This window comes from Pituophis catenifer, unplaced genomic scaffold (genome assembly GCF_029215685.1).
Source record: "Pituophis catenifer annectens isolate HBS135680 unplaced genomic scaffold, rPitCat1.0.hap2 SCAF_15, whole genome shotgun sequence".
Classification (NCBI taxonomy): domain Eukaryota; kingdom Metazoa; phylum Chordata; class Lepidosauria; order Squamata; family Colubridae; genus Pituophis; species Pituophis catenifer.
The window spans coordinates 16,176,534-16,200,968 of NW_027256895.1; the positions used below are offsets into that span (position 1 = coordinate 16,176,534).

General features: G+C 38.9%; 1 protein-coding gene across 1 annotated transcript; it reads right to left on the reverse strand.

The window, feature by feature from the left end:
* Positions 1–310: 310 nt before the first annotated feature.
* Positions 311–24,234, reverse strand: LOC139324448 (vomeronasal type-2 receptor 26-like). Its single transcript, XM_070954160.1, has 6 exons — positions 24,134–24,234; positions 10,745–11,036; positions 9,578–10,435; positions 7,770–7,997; positions 6,254–6,380; positions 311–1,206 (listed from the first exon to the last, which is right to left on the reverse strand). The coding sequence occupies exons 1-6, from the start codon at positions 24,232–24,234 to the stop codon at positions 311–313; spliced, it is 2,502 nt and encodes an 833-aa protein (XP_070810261.1).
* Positions 24,235–24,435: the final 201 nt, after the last annotated feature.

Below are 24,435 nucleotides of genomic sequence, written 5' to 3' on the forward strand. Positions count from 1 at the left end.
CCCTGAGTCCTATTCTGGAGAAGGGCGGTATAGAAATTTAAATAATAAATAATAAATAAATAAATACTCTGATTAGGGCTGAGAATCATTATCTAATAATCAACAATTATCTAACAATTAAAAAGTGATTAGGGGACTTTTTTTTAGATTGTGAACTTCTCAGAATAATTCCTTTGTATGTCCTATTGATGTACCGATGGAAGGAAAAAAAGCCAAACTTCAAATTGGGGGTGGGTGGGACCTATATGCTGAAAGCAATTAATTAGATTTCCTTCAAAGGAGGAAGGATTTTACGGTGTTAAAATCAGTTTCATTTTTTCATTAGTTGCTCCTTCTTATTCAGATTAGGTCTCAGAACAATGATAAAGCATTTGGGGGAAAATATGCAGCCCAGTAATCCAGCTGCTGAAGCCAAAATGGAGAAGATCTCCACAGCCACCATGTATTTTCCCTTGGTACTCAAATAGGTGGGAACAAATGATACCCAAACACTGCAAAAGACCAACATGCTGAAGGTGATAAATTTGGCTTCATTAAAGCTGTCAGGCAAATTCCTAGCTAGGAAAGCCACAGTGAAACTGACAGCAGTCAAGAACCCCAAAAAGCCAAGGACTGTATAAAACATAGTGGTTGAACCTTCATTACATTGCTGGATAATTTCTTCAGCCATGGAGTACATGTCAGAATCTGGGAATGGAGGAGAAATTGTGAGCCACACCGCACAAATGCAGAATTGTGTCACTGAGCAAGATAGGACAATAGAGATAGCCAGCCCATTTCCCACCCATTTTCTCATTTTGGATCCAGGCTTGGTGGCCATGAAAGCAAGGACCACTATGATTGTTTTCCCCAATATACAAGAAAGGGCTACAGAAAAGATGATGCCAAAAGCAGTTTGTCGCAAGAGACATTTCACTTGGTTAGGTTGCCCAATGAAGAGCAAAGTGCAAAGGAAAGAGAGCAGGAGAGCAGCAAGAAGGCTGTAAGTGAGGTTCCTATTATTGGCTTTCACAATAGGTGTGTCCTGATACTTAGTGAATATCCCGAGCACTGCAGCTGAGATGAATGAAAAGGAGACTGCAATCACCGCCAAAGAAATCCCCAGAAGTTCTTTATAAGTTAAATAAATTATACGTTTTGGAAGGCAACTATCCTTATCCTTGTTTGGATATTGATCCTCTGGACAAGGGAAACAGTCATTCAAGTCTGAAAAAGAAACCATTCATAGAAACATTATGTCATCATTTCATTTTCAGGGTGCTCCAATTTTACAGCATTCTGTAGACTTAATGAGATCTCAGTTTGATTACTAGAATGACCTTCATATGGTGCTGCCCTTGAAGACCATTTCAAAAGTGTAACTGGTTTGCATTGCAGTGGACATACACTTAATGGACATGGCTCCAAGTTGCTTACTCTATGCAATTCCATGTTCTGGTTATCACCATTAAATCCCTGAATGTCATTGGGCCAAATTATAGGTGAGATCACCCTTCTTCAATGGTGTCTGTTTTTCCCAATAAGTCTGATAGATGGGCGTGCTACAGAGTTTTGTGCTAAATGTTGCCTCTGGGAGTTCAGAGTTGTATGTAGTCTGTACTGTCCAGTCTTTTCCAATACTTTTCCATGTATGTGAGTTTCCTACCATTTTATCCTTGTAGCAGGTTTGGAAAACCTTATTGTTCCTCTAAAGTATTAGGCTAGAATGTCGGTTGACTCAGGAGCCTGATTTATCTGGTACCTGATGGCAGGGGCGATTTGTGTTTCTAAAGATTTTGGTAAGCTACTGAAGTTTATTATATGAGATAGGCAACCATATACATTCCAGAATCAATCAATCAATCAATCAATCAATCAATCAATCATTTGGGTGGAATAGGAAGTAAAAACTAGTAAAAGCCATGGAAAAATTATCAATGCAAAATTACCTTTATTTCTAAAAAGTAATGACAAAGGTTTCTGGAAAAATGCTGTTTATAATATTTCAAAGAAACATAAGAAGGAATAATTCAAATCTACTGTTGCTTAAAGTTAAAATGAACTGATTGGTTTTATCACCAAGTAGCTCACTGAAGTATGAAAAAAAAATTAAGAATCTAAATTGTAAAATTCAAGAATACAATAAAGAAATAATGGAATCACAAATAGAAGAAAAGTAGATATTGGAAGTTACTAATACTTTGAAAATAGGTAAGACACCAGAGTTAGATGGACTAGGCGTAGAATATTATAAAAATGTTAAAAGACTATTGGTGCCAAAGATGAATATATAAATATTAAATATATAATATTTAATAAAATAATGGATGTGGAAAATATTCCAAGTTCCTGGAAGCAATCTTTGATAATACTGATAGCACAACCAGATAAAGATCATACAAATCCAGGATCGTATAGACTAATATCCCTTATTAATCAGGACGCTAAGATTTTTACAGCAACATTTGCAAATATCTGAATATATTTATAGAGAATTATATTAAAAATGACCAATGTGGATTTATAAGAGGCCAACAAATGTCAAATGTAGCAAGAAGGGCATTAAATGTAGGTTACTATATAAAGAATCAAAAATTAAAGGTGGGTTTATTTGCATTAGATGTATTTAAGGTGTTTGATTGTGTGGAATGGCCTACGTTGAAGATATTTATAGAAAAGTTAGGTTTTGGAAAAAAAATAGAGAATAATTCAGAGAATAAAGCAAGAATAATTATAAATGATGGTATTACAGAGACATTAACCTTAAGCCGGGAATGAGACAGGGTTGCCCTTTATTCCCAGTTTTATTTGCATTATTGATGGAGGTTTTGGCAAATGCAATTAGGGAAGATTCATTGATTGAAGGAATTGGTGTACATAAAAAACTAAAATAAATTTATTTGCAGATGATACATTATTAACATTTCAAAATTGCGTAGTTATTATACGGAGGATATATTTACACCTGAACAAATTTTGATAATATAATGGATTACAAATAACCTGGGAAAAATCAGAAATGATGTTATATAACCATAATAAAGAAGAAATGGAGGAAAATATAAATTAAAAATAGTAGATAGTATTAAATATTTAGGTACTGACATCCCGCAAAATATTCAAGAGTTAAAAAAAATAAACTATGAAAAGTTAAAGAATGATATAAAAGATAAGCCCCAGACCATCCCAATGATGCCTTGGAAGTGATGTCCTGGTGCCTGGAGGCCGTGCGGGTCTGGATGGGGGGAAACAGGCTTCGACTCAACCCTTCCAAGACCAAGTGGCTGTGGCTGCCGGCGTCCTGGTATAGCCAGCTGACGCCATCGCTGGTTATTGGGGGCAAATCATTGGCCCCCACGGAGAGGGCCCGCAACTTGGGTGTCCTCCTGGATGCGCGGCTGTCTTTAGAGGGGCATATGACAGCCGTGGCCAAGGGGCCTTTTTGTCAGGTTCGCCTGATACGCCAGTTGCGCCCCATTCTGGACCGGGACTCCCTACGCACGGTCACTCAAGCACTCGTCACTTCTCGTCTGGACTATTGTAACAATCTCTACATGGGGCTCCCCTTGGGGTGCACCCGGAGGCTCCAACTGGTGCAGAATGCGGCTGCGCGGGGGATTATGGGAGCGACGGGGTGCTCCCATGTGACTCCTTTTCTGCGCGAGCTGCATTGGCTTCCGGTGGACTTCCGGGTGCACTTCAAGGTGTTGGTGATCACCTTTAAAGCGCTCCATGGCTTAGGGCCAGGGTACTTACGGGACCGCCTTCTGCCACCAATAGCCTCCCACCGGCCGGCTCACTCCCACAGAGAGGGCCTCCTTAGGGTGCCGTTGGCCAGACAATGCCGGCTGACGACCCCCAATTCTCTGTGGTGGCACCTACCCTATGGAACAATCTACCCCCAGAGATACGAGTGATCTCCGACCTCCGGATTTTTCGTCGGGCCCTAAAAACTTATTTTTTTCAGTTAGCCGGTCTGTCCTGATTTTAGGGTTAGTTTTAAAATTTTAATATTTATTTTAATTGACAAGTTTTAAATTATGGGCCAAATTTATAAATTATTTTAACTGTATTTTTTTAACTGTGATGTTTGTATATATGTTTTTTATCTGGCTGTTCACTGCCCTGAGTCCGAAAGGAGAAGGGCGGTATAGAAATCTGAATAAATAAATAAATAAATAAATAAATAAATAAATAAATAAATAAATAAATAAATAAATAAAATAGATAAATATGAGAAAGTAAAATTATCATGGTTTGGAAGAATTGCGATGATAAAAATGAAAGTTTTACCAAAAATTTAATTTTTTTCTTTTGGATGATCCCAATTAAAGTTTTGAATCAAAAATTAAAGCAAATACAGAGATTGCTGGAGGTGTATTGTAATGGAGGTAAGAGAGCAAGAATAAATAAAGGGTTATGGTATGAACTATTAAAAAAGGGTGGGCTGGGTCTTCTAAATGTTAGAAATTATTGGGTAGCTAATCAATTAAAGGTGGTCCCACAGATTATAGCAGTAACTAAAGATTTAATATGAAGGGATATAGAGTTGAAACAATTAAGGGAAATAGGTGAACCTATAGAAAGATATTGGTTTTAAAAGGATATTTTAAAAATCACTAAGATGATTCAAAATCCTTTTTTAAAAAATTTTTTCTAGAACTATGGAATAAATGGAGATACCAATTAGTGCTAGGAATTTCTCCTTTAACACCAGTGATGGAAATAGAGAAATTACCTAAGATTAAATTGAAAGAATGGACTAGTAAATTAAAAGAAAATCAGATGTATAAATGGGAAGAATGGAAGAACAAGATAAAAAATATAACACAACAAAAGAATGCTTTATCAGATATTAAATTAAATTGGTTGAATTAAATACAATCAGAGAAATGGATAAAAATTGAAGAAAGATTTGGGAGAAAGATAGTTTAAAAAATTGAAATGATTATAAAAGAATGTGAGGTGAATGAAGAATATATAGGTAAAGGAAGAACTGGGAAAATACAGTATATAGAATATTACCTGAATTAGAAGGTCAGGCAAAAGATTTAAAATTAATTTGGGAATCAGATTTAGGAGAAATAAATGATAATTATTGGAAAAATATTTGGAACAGAAGGATATATAAGAATATATCAGTTAGAGTTAAGGAAAATGGATATAAAGTGATATGGAGGTGGTATCTAACACCAGGTAAATTAAATCAAAGAGATATTAAACATATCTCTTTGTTGGAGGTGTGAGAAAGAGGTTGGAACATACAAACATATGTGGTGGGATTGTGATAGTGCACAAAAAATATAGGACATGGTGTTTAGAAAAATTAGAGCACTTTTGAATGTAAACTAGATATGTCACTGAGGATTGCATTACTGTTGCTGTTGGAAAAACAGTATATAAATGAAGCAAAAAAGGAATTGATTGTAAAGTTGATAATGGTAGCTAGATTAGTGATGGCTAAATATTGGGGACAAAATTGGGATATTCAAAGAAAATGAGTGGTATATTGAAATTTGGAGGATGGCAACAAATGATAAATTAACAACAGAAATTAAATTTTAAAAAGGGATGATTAATGTAAACAATTATAATGAAATATGAGGCGATTTTATAAAAACAGTGTTGTTGGAAGGCAAAGGGAATAAACCTATTCAAGAATATATGTTGTTTTGGAGGGGATAAGGGCACAATTGGCATATATTGTATATCTTTTAGTTGTTATAGAAGAAGAAATATAAGGGGGGGATGCACTGTAATATTTGTATTTTTTTTCTCTTTTTCTGTATTTTGAATTATAAATACATGTGTGTATAAATATGTGTATTATTTGTATTCAAAATAAATAAATTTTTTTTAAAAAAAAAATCAAATGTTTCAATAAATTGCTACACTCAATAATTTCAATCATCATACTATTTATTAAAGATATTTATTTATTAAAAATAATCCCCACTTACATTTATTATATCATTGAAACATTTAATATAATTTAATATGAGCCCTGGTGGCGCAGCAGACTAAAGCACTGTTACTAACATCAGCTGCCTGCAATTACTGCAAGTTCAAATCTCACCAGGCTCAAGGTTGACTCAGCCTTCCATCCTTTTTAAGGTAGTTAAAATGAGGACTTAGACTGTGGGGGCAATAAGCTGACTTTGTATAAATATACAAAAGTATGAAGGCTATTGCTTAATGCATTGTAAGCCGCCCTGAGCCTCCGGAGAAGGGAGGCATATAAATCAAACCAAAAAAAAAAAAATTCTTTGCTTACCCAATTGATTAGCTATCTTCCCATCTGGACATATTTTACAGTTATAGCAACAGGATAATTTCCCTTCCACTTTTATCTTGCTGTGGCCAAGAGGACACTTCTTGTTACAGATGGAAAGAGGTAATGCCTGCTCAGAAAATAAACCAAAATTCACAGAAAAAATGTAATCTTGGCGGATTGTTCTTTCCATCAATTACACATATGCAAACTCTTCATTGGAAAAATGTGGAATATGCTCTGCACGGCCTGTTTTCACCAAAAACGCACCCGTTTTTGGCCTGCAGAGTGTAATGAGGGCCAGGGACGGCGAAAACACGACACACAGAGGGTTCAGGAGAGGAAAAATGCCTGTATTCAGTCTATAAGATGCACCTAAATTTTCATCACTTTTAGGGGGGGAGGGAAAGTGCGTCTTATGCTCTGAAGCTTATTACTCCTTCAGGCATTGCAAAGGGGTGGGAGACCACATCCTGCCAACTGGTTTGGTTATATCATTCTGAGGGTGGTTGAAGGACTAAGCTAAGATCCTATCTCCTCCCTTCCTTCTCATCTTGTCAATCTTAAATCAATTTCAATGTCAATATTTATTGTTTTAATGTTTTAAAATTACAAGCCACCTAGTGTCACCTCTAGGTACCCATTCCTAGGTGAGATGGGCAGCATATAAGTTTAATAATAAATAATAATACATGTAAGTTGATCCCAATTTGCGCCCAAAATTTCTGCTGCTAAGTGAGACAGTTGTTAAGTGAGTTTTGCCCATTTTATGACCTTTCTCACCAGAGTTGTTAAGTGAATCACTGCAGTTGTTAATAGCAATAGCAATAGCATTTAGACTTATATCACAGTGTTTTACAGCCCTCTCTAAGCAGTTTACAAAGTCAGCCTATTGCTCCCAATCTGGGTCCTCCTTTTACCCACCTCAGAAGGATGGAAGGCTGAGTCAATCTTGAGCCTGGTGACATTCGATCTGCCAAACTGCTGGCACCCAGTGATCAGCAGAAGTAGCCTGCAGTACTGCACTCTAACAACTGCACCACTGTGGCTCTGTGTTCAGTTAGTAACACAGTAGTTAAATGAATCTGACTTCCCCAGTGACTAGCAAAAAGTGATCACACGACGCTGGACACTGTAGCTGTCATAAGTATGAGTCATCTGAATTTTGATCACATGACCATGAGGATGCTGCTATAGTTGTAAGTATGAACAGTGGTCATACATATCTTTTGTCAGTGTCATTGTAACTTCAATGAATAACATATGGACTGCTAAATGCTTCCTTACTCCAAATGTTGCTGTGATTGTTATTGTGTAATCATTTATTCCACAGGTATCAAACTTGTGGCATCCCGTTGCTGTCACATGACATATAGTGACATTTTCCCCCTTCATGGAGCTGGGGTGAGCGTGGCCTGCATGTGAGACACCTGGCCTGTGGGCTGCCAGTTTGACACCCTTGATTTAGTCCATCAATCTGTGGCTAATAATTTCAGGAAAAAGGAAAAATGAGACATACCTGGTTAAACATGAGAGGCCAAACAGCTTCCTTGTCAGAAATGGTGAGGAGCTTTTCTGAGAGATCCAGGGGGTCAATCTTTCCAATTTGGATTTTCAGAAAGGACTTATTTGGAAATGTGACCCAATTTAAAATATCAAGTCCAGTTTCTAATTCCCCATTGGGACCAAAGGAAATCTGTTCTCCAGCACTGTTGTTAAAGGAGACTTGTTGCAAAAAAAGGTGGAGCTAAAAGAAGATGACAAAAAAGAGGAAAAAACCAGGAATGTTATCAGGAATCTTTGAAGGGGATGGGAACATTTCAATTTTTTTCTTCCAATTTGGCCTAGGTTTAAAGAAAAGCAAGCTCTTCCATTTTGCCTTGGTCAAACTATTTCAAACTGGTAAAAAAATATAGTTTTATCCAATACATTTGAAAAACTGTCAGAAGAGAATTCCAACAGAAAATCCAGAAAGGGACAGATCTAGGAAATTACTTTGCTTTGATTGAGCATTTCAGAAATGGGGAATTCAGTGTTCTCCCATATAATAGGCAAGATAGAGAGCTGCATGTTAAAAGGAGCCAGAATTGTGTTTGCACAACATTGGAAGGGCGAGGAGATCCCCACAGAAGTAAAGATAATAACGAAAATTTTAGAATGTGCAGAAATGAATAAACTAACATTTCAAATTAAAGAAAAGGAAGACACTGAATATTTTGAGGTATGGGATCTGTTCTATCGATGGTTAAATAAGAGAAACAGGAGTTAGAATCTCGTGGATGACAAGAAAAAGATTAATCTCACTACTAGGATTGTTTACTGCAAATTATTAATTTTGATTAATTTTGATTAGTTAATGTTATGAGGGAAAAGCACTGTTAATTATCAAATTACCATTAGAGGATACTATTATTATGACTATGACAAATATTACTCCAAAGAACTGTAACCAGACAACACACTGTATATATGGATTTTGAACATATTGGTCTTTTTTATCTATATTATTATTTTTTTTAAAAAAGATAGAGAGTGGCATGGTTGTCTAGTGGTGAAAACCCTTGCATCCCTTTTAGAAGATTAAGAATTCAATACTAAGCAGTGAAAACTGTTTCTCCATGAGGGTACAAAGAGAAAATATCTGCTATGAACTCTGGGTGGTGTCAGGAAGGGCATCCGGCCAGTAAACACTCAGGTCCATTCAGTTGCCCCATCTCTACCCTGAATTAAGGGATTACAGGGTCATAAAAAGAGACTTAGTGTAGGCAAGGTAGTCTGAGGCAGACTATTCTAAGACAAGATGGCTTTTACTTCCATCAGGGGGTAATTCCGGGTGTTACTTTTGAGGGGAAAAAATAAGCTTGAACTATTCTGCATGCAATTCATTGACCATTTTGTTATTCACTGGAAGTAACACTAAGTATAGTTACCTTTTGAATCCGTACCTTTGACACCTTTGAATCTTAGTTACTCAAAAATTAAGCTGGTGAGGAATAATAATGCTATTCAGTAGTAAAGCAGTTTTCATTTTCTACATATAAAATTGTTAAATATAATGGATTGAATAAGATCCTCTACATACCATTTAAGACATAAAATGAAGTCCATATGTTACATATTTTTGTGTCTTTATCTAAGCCTTAGATTTATATTCCTTTTTTTTACTTTTTTCATATGAAAATATCAACTACTTCTATATAGCTTTCAAAACTATCTATAAAGAATTCTAACTGTTAAAAGAACGCAACAAAACAACACAAAACACAAAACCAGTCTCCTATTCTGGTACTTGGTGATTTCCCCAAATTTTGTATTAGCCAACATTACTTGCCAGGGTGATTGGAGGAAGAGCTTCCATCTCCTCTCATTCATTTTTTGTCTCCCTTTGAGTTTGGCGGAACGCATGGCCTTCAGAGCATGTGCCACAGCATAGACAGCATTATAGACGCTGTAACTGTGTCCATTCACGGTGGTGTCAAAGACAGAATTAGGAAGACTCTCCAGCTTCTCTTCTCCAGCGCAGATCCTTTCAGCATTCTCATCGGTAATATCTCTGGAGAATGAGCATTCAAATGCATCTTTCCAGAAATCCCTAATAAACCCATCATCTTTTTCTAAGTTTGGGTTTCTCTTCTGCATAAATTGTTGGAATCCGGTCAGCTCCTTTGAGTGAATTGCAAAAGAAAGTGCACCATGGAGAAAATCAATGGGCAATGGTCTTTGCATTAGAATGGATGTGAATTCCATCTGGGCTCTCATGATCCAAACTTTGGCCGTTCTCTCCTTTGGAATGTTATCATAATTGAAAAAATATATCATTAGCCTCAAAGGCACCAAGCCTGTAATTTCAGCACTTAAGATAACTGCAATGACTGTACTCTCCATGATCACTTTGAATATTTTACCTGTATTTTCTATCCACTCAGCAGCTGCATTACCATATATTATCTGGGGAAGACATTCTATAAAGTCAAAGCAGATTCCTCTCTCTGAAAACATGGAAAGTCTCTTTTGAATAAATCTGTCTTTATCTTCCTGAAGCAGAGAAACTAACCCAACCCAGGTCCATCCAAAATGCAACAATAAGTGCAATATTCCTTTAAATTGGTGGTTGTCATCCAGGAACATCCATTTGACAAATGTTGCTGTTTCAGTATTCATCAATGGAGCTGATCCATATGTGATCTAAATCGAGAAAGTCAGAAGAATATAGGAATAAAGGGTCTCTTCCACAACAACAACAACAACAACAATAATAACCAATGCATGTCTATTTATTTAATCCAATATCTGGGTTTGAGTGGGATAGAAAAATAGTGTGCCTAAAAATTAGTTTTACATGACGTCTGCAATTTTGCTCATCAATAAAAAAGGGACAGCCCTTTCAAGATATTCTTACTCTTGGTTTTGTTCAAATTTTCATTTCAGTGACCCACTTTTTGAATATAATAAATAGGTGGTGAACTTTTCATATTGATCCCTTTTTTGTCTCACCTGGGGAAATTTGTAGTTGCACAGAGAGATTGCCATGTTGAGACAGGTGTTACTCTGGGGTCCGCCAATGAAAGCTACTGTGTTGGTCTGGTCATTGCATTTGTAGTTGGGTATAAATTTGTCTTTTGTAGATAGAAATTCCATTGCTAAATGATAAGTTGTACTTTCCATATTGTAGTCAGTAGCAATATAGAAACCAAGGCTAACATTGGGTAAAATCCCAGAATATTCATTGATCTCCTTTACAGCAAATGCAAGAGCCAAAGTATGCTGGTAATTATGAGTGACAAACCTTCAGAGAAAGAAATAAACTATGGCAATATATTTCTGTTTCAAAGTTGGACAGCTGTTTTTTACATTTGTATTCATGAATATATAAATTGGTGCTTATTGTTTGTTCTGGATAGCTGGAATTTTGTCACTGTCAAATAATACTCCTAGATTGTATCAACTAGAAAGCTAATCTCGATGTGGCTACTTAACATTGAGCTAAGGTGGCATTTACTCAGACCCCATTTGAAAGTTCAGTTCTGGAGACCTCACTTTTAAAAAAAGATATTGATAAGAGAGAGTCAAGAAATAGGCAAGAAAAATGGTGAATGGTTTGAAGGACAAAACATATAATGAAATATTAGAGGTACTGAATATGTTCAGCCCAGAGGACGGGAGGAAAGGGGGACATGATTGAAATCTTTAAATATATTAAAGAGTATGAATAAGGTTCTAGAAGGTAGTATTCTCAATATTAATTAAAACATAAGGACATGTGGACATAATTTCTAACTGACAGGAGGGAAGTTCAAAACCATTGTTAAAAAGTATTAACTTCACAGAAAGTGTAACAGAACCTTGGAAACAACTTCCAGGGGAGGTAATGGATCAAACACCAGTTTACTGAGTTTAAGCATGAAACACATCCGTTTTCTATGTTTCTATCTTATTTCAGTATTATCTATATCTTATCTATATTTTCAGAGAGAAGGAAGACAACTCACACCTAAATGTATAGTAGCCTAAAATATGCACTAGAGGGTTTCTTTTTTATATCTTTATGAAATGAAAGACAAATAAGCTCACGGTTAACCAGACGATATCTGCAATATTTAGATTAGTCAGTTTCTTGAGGAGAAAAAAATTCATACAGTATTATCTATATTGTATCTGTATTTTCTAAGGGAAGGAAGGCAGCTCCATTTTATACCCTAAACCTACTATAACCTAAATTATGCACTACAGGGTTTCCTGTTTTATATCTGGATGAAATAAAAGAAAAAAAAAACACCTCAAGATTCACTGGAGAGCTTCTGCAATACATAGGTTAGTCAAACTTTTCTTTACTTTCAACAAGGTGCTTTGTTGAAGGATAAACGTTTCTTGAGGAGAATGAAATTCATTTACTTTATGATTAAAATTAATAATATTCATCTCAATTTCATCATCAGTATTAGGACAGCTCTGAAATTAAAAATAACTAAATATGGTCACTGGAACTGGTCATATACCCTGACTAGCAAAAAATACTTTTAAGCATAAATCTGAAAGAAAATACATTTAGGTGTCAATGAGACCAAGAAAAGGTGCAGTATGAGGAGGAGGAGAAGTCGTCAGATACTTACATGTACTGATCAAGGACATCATATTTAGGAAGAGTATGAAAAGTGATCTCATTTGACAGAAAGAGAACCTGATAAATAATAGCAGCAATGATTAAATCTCCAGACTGATAGTATTTATGAACAATTGGCAGAGGACTACTAAGTTTGCAGGTGTAGAGAGGAGAAATGCACATCAGAGTTGGAAAAAAAAGGAAAACTAATGTTCTGAATATAACCAACTGACTATAACATGTAGTCATTGTAGACATCAAACAGTAGTTCCTTTGTTACCATTCAACTGAGTAGCTGACTATTCATTAATATTATCTAAACTTAAGACAATGAATTTCATTTAAAGTTAAAAAATGAAGTGTCACAGATGAAATACTAATCCTACCTACATGCACTTCTGTATTTCTAAGCAGATATTAATAAAATGCAATGTCTTAATCTGGGGTGATCATTTTTACAGTGGCTGCTGGAATTCCCTTGAGATTTGGAGAAGAAGGAACAATAATTATACTTAATCAGTAATCTTTGCAGCAGTATTTTGAAAAATAGCAGAAGGAAACATGTTTATCATATTCCAATAGTCCTTGCTGTACGGTTATGAACTATGGCAGTAAGGCATGAAGCAAAAAAATAGGGGAGTAAGAGTTCATATGCACAGAAGAAAACAAATGAAAACACCACTAGAAGGGGGGAAAAAGAATAGAAACATACCCATTGAGGTCTTTTGGCCCACCAATTTTGCTTCATACATATTACTTTTTTAAATACTTAATACTTTGCTTTAAAAAAAAAAACCTTGTTATTCTGTTCTTAATGCTTAATTTAATTGATTAAATTGTATACCACCCAGAACGCTTCTCTGAGGGAGATGGGAAGTGAAGAAGAATGAAATACACATACATACATACATACATACATACATACATACATACATACATACGCTGAATTTCCCTTGAATACTGTAATATTTATTCAAGCCCTAGAAGGACATCATCCTTGAATGTAGAAGATGGATTCAATTGGAAATGGAGCTTTGGAATGTGAGTTGACAGTGTTATGGTGGAGTTATACTCCCCCAACTAACAGATGGACATCTTCTGACGACACCCAGCTGTACATCTCCATCCCGGATCACCCCAACGATGCCCTTGAAGTGATGTCCCGATGCCTGGAGGCCGTACGGATCTGGATGGGGAGGAACAGGCTCAGGCTCAACCCATCCAAGACCGAGTGGCTGTGGTTTCTGACATCCCGATATAGTCAGTTGGCGCCATCACTGACTATTGGGGGCGAATCATTGGCCCCCACGGAGAGGGCTCACAACTTGGGCGTCCTCCTGGACTCACGGCTGTCTTTAGAAGAGCATTTGACAGCCGTGACCAGGAGGATTTTTCATCAGGTTTGCCTGATTTGCCAGTTGCGTCCTTTTCTGGATCGGGACTCCTTACGCACGGTCACTCATGCCCTCGTCACCTCCCGCCTGGACTGTTGCAATGCTCTCTACATGGAGCTCCTCTTGAGGAGCACCCAGAGGCTCCAACTGGCGCAGTCTGCGGCTGCGCAGGTGGTAATGGGAGCGACATGGCGCTCCCATGTAACACCTCTCCTGCGCGAGCTGCAATGGCTCCCAGTGGTCTTCCGGGTGCGCTTCAAGGTTTTGGTTACCACTTTTAAAGCGCTCCATGGCTTAGGACCTGGTTATCTACGGGACCGCCTACTACCACCAATAGCCTCCCACCGGCCAGTCTGCTGTCATAGAGAGGGGCTCCTCCGGGTGCCGTCAGCCAAACAGTGTGACTGGCGGCCCCTAAGGAGAGAGCCTTCTCTGTGGGGCACCTACTGTCTGGAATGAGCTTCCCCCAGAGATACGGAGGATCCCAGATCTGCGCACTTTCCGCCGCGCTGTGAAGACCTTTTTATTCCACCAGGCGTGGCCTAATCTTTTCCCTCTTTTTAATATGTAAATTTTAATCTGTTTTTAAATTATTGGGGTGTTTTAATCTGTCTGGGCCAAAATGATTTAATTCAATTTTATCTGGTTTTTTAAATTTTTTGTATCTATGTATTTTATTGTTTGGCTGTTCACCGCCCTGAGTCCCTCAGGAGTAGGGCGGTATACAAATGAAATAAACTAAACTAAACTAAACTTAAACTTCTGAATTTTCCTTCTACTGTCTCTGGATCACAAGATCCTGCAGCAATCAGCAGAACATTTGTGGTTCCCTACATGGCACACCAGCTATGACCATTCCAGTGGCAGATTGATGAGGCCATGTGTATTCCCTAGCTTTATCTCACTCATCTGCCTAAATCAATGATTAAAGTGTAATATTTTCCACACAAGCCCTAAAATAAATAAAGGGAACCCAATTGAACAAATGAGTCAGAAACGTTAAATTGAATTGACTGGATTGATTATTGATGATACATTTAAAACTGAGATTTGAAGTTTGGAAGTTTTGTATTGAATTAATGTGTTGCATCTTTAAGTACAGATGCAACACAAGACAGAAGTGAGAGAAGTAAAGTATAATGGAGTTGTTTCAAAGCATTAAGGAAATATTTGACCGTATAGACCAAAAACTGGAAAATATATTACAAGGGATAATGGACAAAGGCTAGGACAATGAGGAAAGAATGGAACCATCAGAAGGAATAGAGGGAAAAGCAGAACTGAGAAACCAGCAAGAAGAAGTCAACAAGGAGGAGATATTACTAAAAGTAATAGTGGTTAAGGAATTAAAAAAGGAGGGAAAATACTGTAAAAGACATAAAAAGGGAAGAGGAGAAACAGGAAGAGAGCTGGAGAAAAGAAATGGGGTCAGGAACAGAAGTTCTGGAATCAGACAGTGGGAAATGGTAGAGAAGGGAGAAAAAGTTAGATCACCGAAGCAGAAGATAGATCTAGAAGTAGAGGGAGTAAGAGACTTAAGGGACGAATATGGGAGGCAAACCAAAAAGAAGACAAGATTAAAGGTTCGGATATGGGCAAGAGATGATGGATAAGGGGAGGGTGAATGAAAGGAATACTTCATAAATATATCTTAATAAATATGTATTAATATTAGAACTACATAACCTGGCTATATTTTATAAGTAAGGTAATAGACACTAGTATAACACTCTAATATAAATAGATATGAAGAGTGGAATAAGGGAAATAGGAGAATTATGAATAAGAAGTAAACAACAAGTGAAATTAGAATTTGAATGATTAAAGATGCATAAAAATATGATTAGCAGCGAAATACTAGAACTAAATAATGGGTGATTAGATAATGAAAGAATTTATTTTAATGTTCACATGTATATTAATAGTAGAATTATACTTTATATTATAGGCTTATGTATTAATGATTGTGATTGGTACTAGAAGTATATATTGAGACAATGAATAATGAAAGATTGAAGGATGAAATTTTGATATAAATTGATGTGAAGAGTTAACTAAGGTAAGAAGAAAAACAAAACATGTCTTTGAATATTATAGTGATATTGGAAGGGGAAAAATGAAAAGAAAATAGAGAAAGAAACAAGAGGGGAATAATAGTATATATATATATATATATATGTAGGTCTTTGGTTATTCGGGTCTTCTCCCACGTAAAATTGGAAGTGTCTTGGCGACGTTTCGACGAAGTCTCATTCGTCATCTTCAGGCTGGTGTTCTCGGCTTCGTGCTTCCAGGAGCAACGTGCTTCCAGGAGCTTGCTCCTGGAAGCACGAAGCCGAGAACACCAGCCTGAAGATGACGAATGAGACTTCGTTGAAACGTCGCCAAGACACTTCCAATTTTACGTGGGAGAAGACCCGAATAACCAAAGACCTACATACAAACACCCGCGAAAACCTGAGAATATATATATATATATATATATATATATATATATATATATATATATATGCAAAAAAACCTTGGCTACGAAGGGAAAACCTGGCTAGAAGAAAAACATATATATATATATATATAGGTCTTTGGTTATTTGGGTCTTCTCCCACGTAAAATTGGAAGTGTCTTGGCGACGTTTCGATGAAGTCTCATTCGTCATCTTCAGGCTGGTGTTCTCGGCTTCGTGCTTCCAGGAGCAATGTGAGATCGCAGCTGTCTCTTCCTTTTAACTGCTAGTGGGGGTGTGAGCTGATTGGGTGGGAACTTGGCTGTGTTCTGATTGGGTGGAGGTGTGTTTTGATTGGTTAGGGGCTTGGATGTGCTCTGATTGGATGGGGGGTTGGTTGTGCTCTGATTGGCTGGGGGGGTGTTCTGTTTGGGTGGGGGCTTGGTTGTGCTCAGCTTAGTCTGAGTTGCAGGGGGATTTGAGCTGGTGAGCTGCGTTGTTGTTGTTTGGCTTCGTGTTTGTGGCCGTGCGAGATCTTCTAAAGACAGCCGTGTGTCCAGGAGGACGCCCAAGTTGCGAGCCCCCTCTGTGGGGGTCAGTGACTCACCCCCAATAGCCAGCAATGGCACCAGCTGGCTATACCGGGACGCCGGCATCTACAGCCACTCGGCCTTGGAAGGGTTGAGCCGAAGCCTGTTCCTCTCCATCCAGACTCGCACGGCCTCCAGACACTGGGACATCACTTCGAGGGCATCATTGGGGTGGTCTGGGGTGGAGATGTACAGCTGAGTATCAACAGCGTACAGATGGCATCGCACCCCAAAACCACAGATGATCTCACCCAGCAGCTTCACATAAATGTTGAACAGGAGCGGCGAGAGGACCAACTCTTGTGGCACCCCGCAAGCAAGGCGCCTCAAGGTCGACCTCTGCCCCCCTGCCAACACAGACTGCGACCGGTCAGAGAGATAGGAAGAGAACCACCACAACACGGTGCCTCCCACCCCCAATCCCTCCAGCCAGCGCAGCATGATACCATGGTCGATGGTCTCAAACGCCGCTGAGAAGTCTAACAGGACCAGAACAGAGGAACAACCCCTGTCCCGAGCCCTCCAGAGATCATCCACCAATGCGACCAATGCCGTCTCCGTGCTGTACCCAGGCCTGAAGCCGGACTGGCATGGATCTAGATAGACGGTTTCATTCAGGTACTGTGGGAGCTGTCGCGGAACCACACTCTCCACAACCTTCACAACAAAGCGAAGGTTGGAGACCGGACGGTAGTTTGCCAAAACGGCCGGGTCCAGAGAAGGCTTCTTGAGGAGGGGCCTCACCACCGCCTCTTTCAAGGCAGGAGGCAAGAAACCCTCACTCAGAGAAGCATTTATAATCCTCTGGAGCCAGCCTCGTGTTACCTCCCGGGTGGCCAGTACCAGCCAGGAGGGGCACGGGTCCAATAAATATGTGGTTGCGTTTAACCTCCCCAGAATCCTGTCCACGTCCTTAGGAGTCACAGGGTCGAACTCATCCCAGGTAACATTCTCAAGACCAGCCTCAGTCACCCCGCCGGGATCTACCCAGTCAGAGTCCAAGCCTTCCCGAATCTGAGCAATTTTATCGTGCAGATACTGTGCAAAATCCTCAGCCTGCCCTTGCAAGAGGTCTTCCCGTGCTCCCTGATGTAGGAGGGAGCGAGTCACCCTAAACAAGGCAGCTGGGCGGTTATTGCCAATGCAATAAGAGCGGAAAAGTGGTTATGCTTTGCTGCTTTTATAGCCACTAGATAGGTCTTAATATGAGACCTAACTAGTGTTCGGTCGGATTCGGAGCGACTAGCCCTCCAACCGCTCTCTAGGCGTCTTTTCCAGTGCTTCATCTCCCTCAGCTCCTCGGAAAACCAAGGGGCTGGGCAGGTTCAGCGTTGGGTCAGAGGCCGCAAAGACATGACTCGGTCCAGAGCACCAGCGGCTGTCCTATCCCAGGCAGCCACCAGATCTTCAGCCGAGTTGTGAGCCAGAGTTTCAGGAATTGGCCCAAGCTCCCTCTGGAACCTATCAGGATCCATCAGGTGCCTGGGGCGGAACCACCTGGTCGGTTCCGCCTCCCTGCAGTGGGGTGCAGCAGTCAAAAATTCCAGCCTCAGGAGAGAATGGTCTGACCATGACAGGGGTTCAGTAACTATATCCCCTATATCCAGACCACTCCGCCACTGACCAGAGATAAAAACCAAGTCCAGGGTGTGTCCTCCCGCATGAGTGGGGCCATGAATTAATTGTGTCAGGTCCATGGCTGTCATGGAAGCCATAAACTCCTGAGCCATCCCAGACGCCTCACCGGCAGATGGTAGGTTGAAATCCCCCATGACCAAAAGTCTGGGGGTATCAACCGCCACCCTGGCAATAATGTTGAGAAGCTTGGGCAGGGCCGTTGTCATGTGGCAGAGAGCCAGGTACGCAATCAGCAGGCCCACCTGCATCCCACTTCACCAGGAGAGACTCACATCCGGCTATCTGAGGTACAATGGCCTCCCTCGGATTAAGACCTTCCTTTATAACGACCGCCACCCCCCCACCCCTGCCCTGGGCCCTTGGCTGATGGAATGCACAGAAACCTGGTGGGCACATCTCTACGAGGGGGACCCCCCCTTCTTGGCCCAGCCAAGTCTCTATAATACCTGCCAGGTCCGCACCCCCCTCCTGTATTAGCTCACAAATGAGGGGGGCCTTATTAACCATGGACCTGGCATTGCACAGCATCAGTCTAAGGCCTGGGCTCTGAGACTCTGGACAGCCAGGGAGATGAGAAGAGTCATGGAGGCTGAGGCATGCCACCACTTGTAGATAGCGGGTGCGTGCCCCCACCACCTGATGTGGCCCTCTACTCCCACCATATCTGCCCCTCTCAACCACGGTCCTGATGGAATTGCCCTCCACCCTATCAGCACTGAGCTCCTCCACACCCTGCTCCCCACCTTCCATTCCATGCCCCTGTAACGAGCCTGACCTATGCCCCTCCCTCCCCACCCTAAACCCCTTAAAAGATTACAAAAAGACAATTTTAAAAAACCCCACAACCCCCTCTTTGTGGCATGCCACCTCTCGGGGTTCCAAAGCCCGTCATCGAGGTAGGCCCTCGATAGAGTGGAGGGCCAAGCCTGCGAGAGGGGGGAGTCTCGCAGACCAAGAAGCTCCGCTGCGGAATACATCTTGACCACAGAGGATGGGAGCAACCATATCCTAGGGGTCCATATAGAAGGTCCAGGGGAGAGACATGGAATGGGAGTCTCAAAAGCATTTTCAACAAGACCAGGTCCACTGTCCACTGTCCCTTCACAACAGAGGACGAAGTCAGGTTCCAGGTCGACCACAGTCCAAGGGGGGGGGATAGACCCCCTTATTTGAACCTATGAATTAAAAAGAACAATATATATATATATGTAGGTCTTTGGTTATTTGGGTCTTCTCCCACATAAAATTGGAAGTGTCTTGGCGACGTTTCGACGAAGTCTCATTCGTCATCTTCAGGCTGGTGTTCTCGGCTTCGTGCTCCTGGAAGCACGAAGCCGAGAACACCAGCCTGAAGATGACGAATGAGACTTCGTCGAAACGTCGCCAAGACACTTCCAATTTTACATGGGAGAAGACCCAAATAACCAAAGACCTACATACAAACACCCGCGAAAACCTGAGAAAACAAATATATATATATATATATATATATATATGTGTGTGTGTGTGTGTGTGTGTGTGTGTGTGTGTGTGTGTGTGTGTGTACACACACACACACTATACACACACACATGTGAAGGTATATGAAAGTACAGAAGGAAGGTTTAGAACTGAAGGGTGATAGTAAAAGATATGTGTATATAATATAAAACAATGAAAATGAAATCTAATAACTAGGAGTAATAATATTATGTTTATTGCACTAAAATGTATGATACCCAGATATCACACTATTCATGCATTGATATGTGTAAAGAATACAAAATTAAAAAACTGGAATTAAAAGGTAGTTTATTTTATGCATTTAACACTTAAATAAGAATAAGAGGTACACAAAACTAGATTTTGTTACAAGTTTTACAATATGAATGAAAAACTTTATAAACTACACACGTTTGACAATATGAATTAAAAACTATACAAGTTTTACAATAAGAATAAAAGCTATTTATACAAAACTACACAAGTTTTTTACCTGTGAGTCCTTTGGACTGCAAGGCGATCAAACTGGTCAGTCCTAGAGGAGATCAACCCTGACTTCTCTTTAGAAGGCCAGATCCTGAAGATGAAACTCAAAATACTTTGGCCACCTAATGAGAAGGAAGGACTCACTGGAGAAGAGCCTAATACTCTTCATTGAGCAATTGAGCAATTGGAACAATTGAGGGCAAAAGAAGAAGGGGACAGCAGAGAACGAGGTGCCTGGATGGAGTCACTGAAGCAGTCGGCGTGATCTTAAATGGACTCTAGAGGGTGGTAGAGGACAGGAAGGCCTGAAGGAACTTTGTCCATGGGCTCGCGATGGGTTGGACATGACTTTGCAACTAACAACAACAAAAACAACACAAGTTTGACAATATGAATGAAAAACTATTAAATAATATGTGACAAAAAATAAAACTTATCTTAGGTATCTCCAAATTGCTGTTTGATTGGCGTCCTCCTCACTTTCATTTTTCTTCAGTTTTATTTGAGTATCATCAGCTGTGTGATTTACTCGTAACCATTTTTTGACTATAGGAATAGGGTCCCAGTCCTTTAGAGGTAGGCCAAATAAACTAATAATCATTATGTTTGCTATATTGGAAACAGTCAGGCGATTTCTCTTCATGGAACATATGATGTTCATTTTTGAAAAACCCCTTTCTGCTTCTGATGAACTTACAGCAATTATTCTGACAATATTTTTAGCTTTTTGAACACCGTCAGGAAATGCATATTTATTGGAATCTTTTAAAACATTTCCTACAAAATCCCGATAATCATTAATATTAATTTCATAATTAAAAATCTCACTAAATTCAAGCAATTGTTCTTCAGCTGTTTTTCATGGAACTACTACTTCTCCAATATTCCAGTAATCTGACTCCAAAAAATTGAGAAATTATAGTTTCTTCCTGTCTTGAAATTGGCTACCTGTTTTTAAATGCTCTCTACAATGCTCTGCAATGCTCTCTACATGGGGCTCCCCTTGAGGTGCACCCAGAGGCTGCAGTTGGTCCAGAATGCGGCTGCGCGGGGGATTATGGGAGCAACGGGGCGCTCCCACATGACACCTCTCCTGCGCGAGCTGCACTGGCTTCCTGTGGTCTTCTGGGTGCGCTTCAAGGTGTTGGTGATCACCTTTAAAGCGCTCCATGGCTTAGGGCCGGGGTATTTGCGAGACCGCCTTCTGCTGCCAATAGCCTCCCACTGGCCAGTTCGCTCGCACAGAGAGGGCCTCCTCAGGGTGCCGTCAGCCAGACAGTGCCGCCTGGCAACCCCCAGGGGGAGAGCCTTCTCTGTGGCGGCACCAGCCCTCTGGAATGACCTACCCCCTGAGATACGCACAATATCAGACCTCCGGACTTTTCGTCGGGCCCTGAAAACACACTTATTCCATCTAGCCGGGCTGGCTTGATCCCATCCTCTCAGTTTTAATTGATTCGGTTTTAATCTGGGTTGTTTTAAATTATTTGGGCCAAAATTATTTAATTGTTTTTAAATCGTTTTTAAATTTTGTATACTATGTTTTATTTTGGCTGTGCATCGCCCTGAGTCCTGCGGGAGAAGGGCGGTATAAAAATAAAAATAAATAAAATAAATAAATAAATAAATAAATGTTCACAATCCATTAGTCTTTTCTTCAAATTTGTTATGATGCTTTCGAAAAGTCTTTCCGATGATTTTGAACAAATTTTATATTTTTGAAGGTTTCTCAATTAATTATTCCGTCAACCTTTTTTTTTTTATATGGACCCTTTCCCTGTCTAAGCATTTCAAATGTTTTAATTGATCTCAGCACAAGTTTTTCAGCTTTTATTATGTCTATATTTCTTGCTTGCAATGCATTTGAAAGAAGAGAAATTTCATTTAGAATGTCAATCATCAATGCCAAATCAGTCATAAAATATCTATTTTCAAGATGAGCAGCCATACCTGAGTATTTTTCATTTGAATGAAAATACTGATGTAGAGCATGCCACACAGCTAGGGTTGACCTTAAACTACTGGCAGCCCATTTTGGTCCCAAAACTCTACCAATCTTTATAATTTCAATTCCAAGTTGTTCAGATATTTTGGTAAATTCAATTTGGTTCTTATTGGATTGTTGAAAAATAGTACATATCTTATCAATAAATATTTTAAAATGATTTACTTGCTTTACTTCCTTTATGGAGTCATCTAAAACAAGTTGAAGAGGATGATTTAAGCAGTGCCATATTATTATATTTGGAAACTGTTTTGCTATTCTAGTGCTCACTCCAGATTTTCTCCCATAACGCTGGCACCATCAGAGCAAGATCCTATTAATTTTTTTTCTAGATATTTCTTAGTAAACCCAACATTATTTAAACTTTCCATAACTGAAGAAAATATTGTGTCTGCATCTTGTTTTTCTAATTCAACTAGCTCAACAAAAATTGTTGGTGAGGTAACTGAATCTTCAACTTTTAAGAAAACTATCACAACTGGTTTGCAAGATATCATTGAGGCTTCATCAACAATCAAACATATTTTCAGATTCTTTTCAATAATTTTAGTAAATATTTCTTTTTTAATTTCTTTTGCAATGAAATCTACTATTTTCACTGCAGTTTTACATGAATGTATTCCTATTCCCATATCTAATCCATTTTTAATTTGCAATTCTATCTCATCTTCTATGTCTGAAAATGGTTTACATCTTTGTGCCAGACTGTAAATTGTATTAAATGCTCAACAAGTAGTAGATAAATATTTTTCAGTCATCTTATCACCTGCTTTTGGTATAGCATCCTGCTTATTTGTAATTCTCCTATTTCCCTTATTCCACTCTTCATATTTATGTGTATTAGAATGTTATACTCTTTTTTGTCTTTTACAGTATTTTCCCTCCTTTTTTAATTCCTTAACAGCTATTAGTTTTAATAATATCTCCTCCTTGTTGACTTCTTCTTGCTGATTTCTCAGTTCTGCTTTTCCCTCTGTCCCTTCTGATGGTTCCATTCTCTCTTCATTGTCCTGGTTTTTATCCATTATCTCTTATAATATATTTTCCAGTTTTTGATCTATGCGGTCAAATATTTCCTTAATGCTTTGAAACAACTCCATTCCGTTTTGCTTCTCTCACTTCCATTTTGTTTTGCCTCTGTATTTAATAAGTCTCCTTTTTGGCCAATTGTCCAGGAGTCATTAATTCAATTCAATACTTCCAAGCTTCAAATCTCAGTTTTAAATGTCTCATCATTAATCAATCCAGTCAATCCAATTTAAATTCACCAGGGGGTTGTCCACATCTCTTCAAGTCACTTTTATATTATCACTAGTATTCAGGGGTCTCTTAACTGAAGTTCTTATTTAATATTCAAATCTCTAGAGGTCTTAGAGTAGGTACATATCCACAGTGTTGAAATGTAACCTTTTTTGCTACCGGTTCTGTGGCGTGGCTTGCTGGGCTTGGTTTGCTGGGGGTCATGTGACTGGGTGAGCGTGGCCAACTTTTTTTTTACTTTTTTTTTAAAAAAATAATTTTTTATTCAGCATTTACATCTTTAACATCTTTGTTACATTTTAACAGCTTTCCACTACCTGCATCTTTGATAATATCTATTTTGTCTTTTGACCTACTATATACACATACATTTTATATAATACTTACTAATTCATATATTCACTACAATATATACATATCTATAATATGTCTTACATTTATACATTTATACATTGATTTTAGATTCTTTCTCCAGCCAGCTATACCATCTATTCCATGTTTCATAATAAATCGTTTCCTCTCGGTCTTTAAGTTCCATTGTTAATTTATCTGCTTCTGCACATTCTAGCACCATCTTAATATTCATCGTATTTGATGGAGCAAATTGTTGTTTCCAATTTTGTGCAAATGAAATTCTGGTGGCCATAATTATATGGAGTATAAGATAATAAATTTCTGTTCTAATCTTTTCTTTTATAATTCCCAACAAGAATAGTGTGGGTTTCATAGCAATTTTTTCCCGTCATTTCCTCTAGCCATTTTTAAAATTTTTAACCAGTATGCCTTT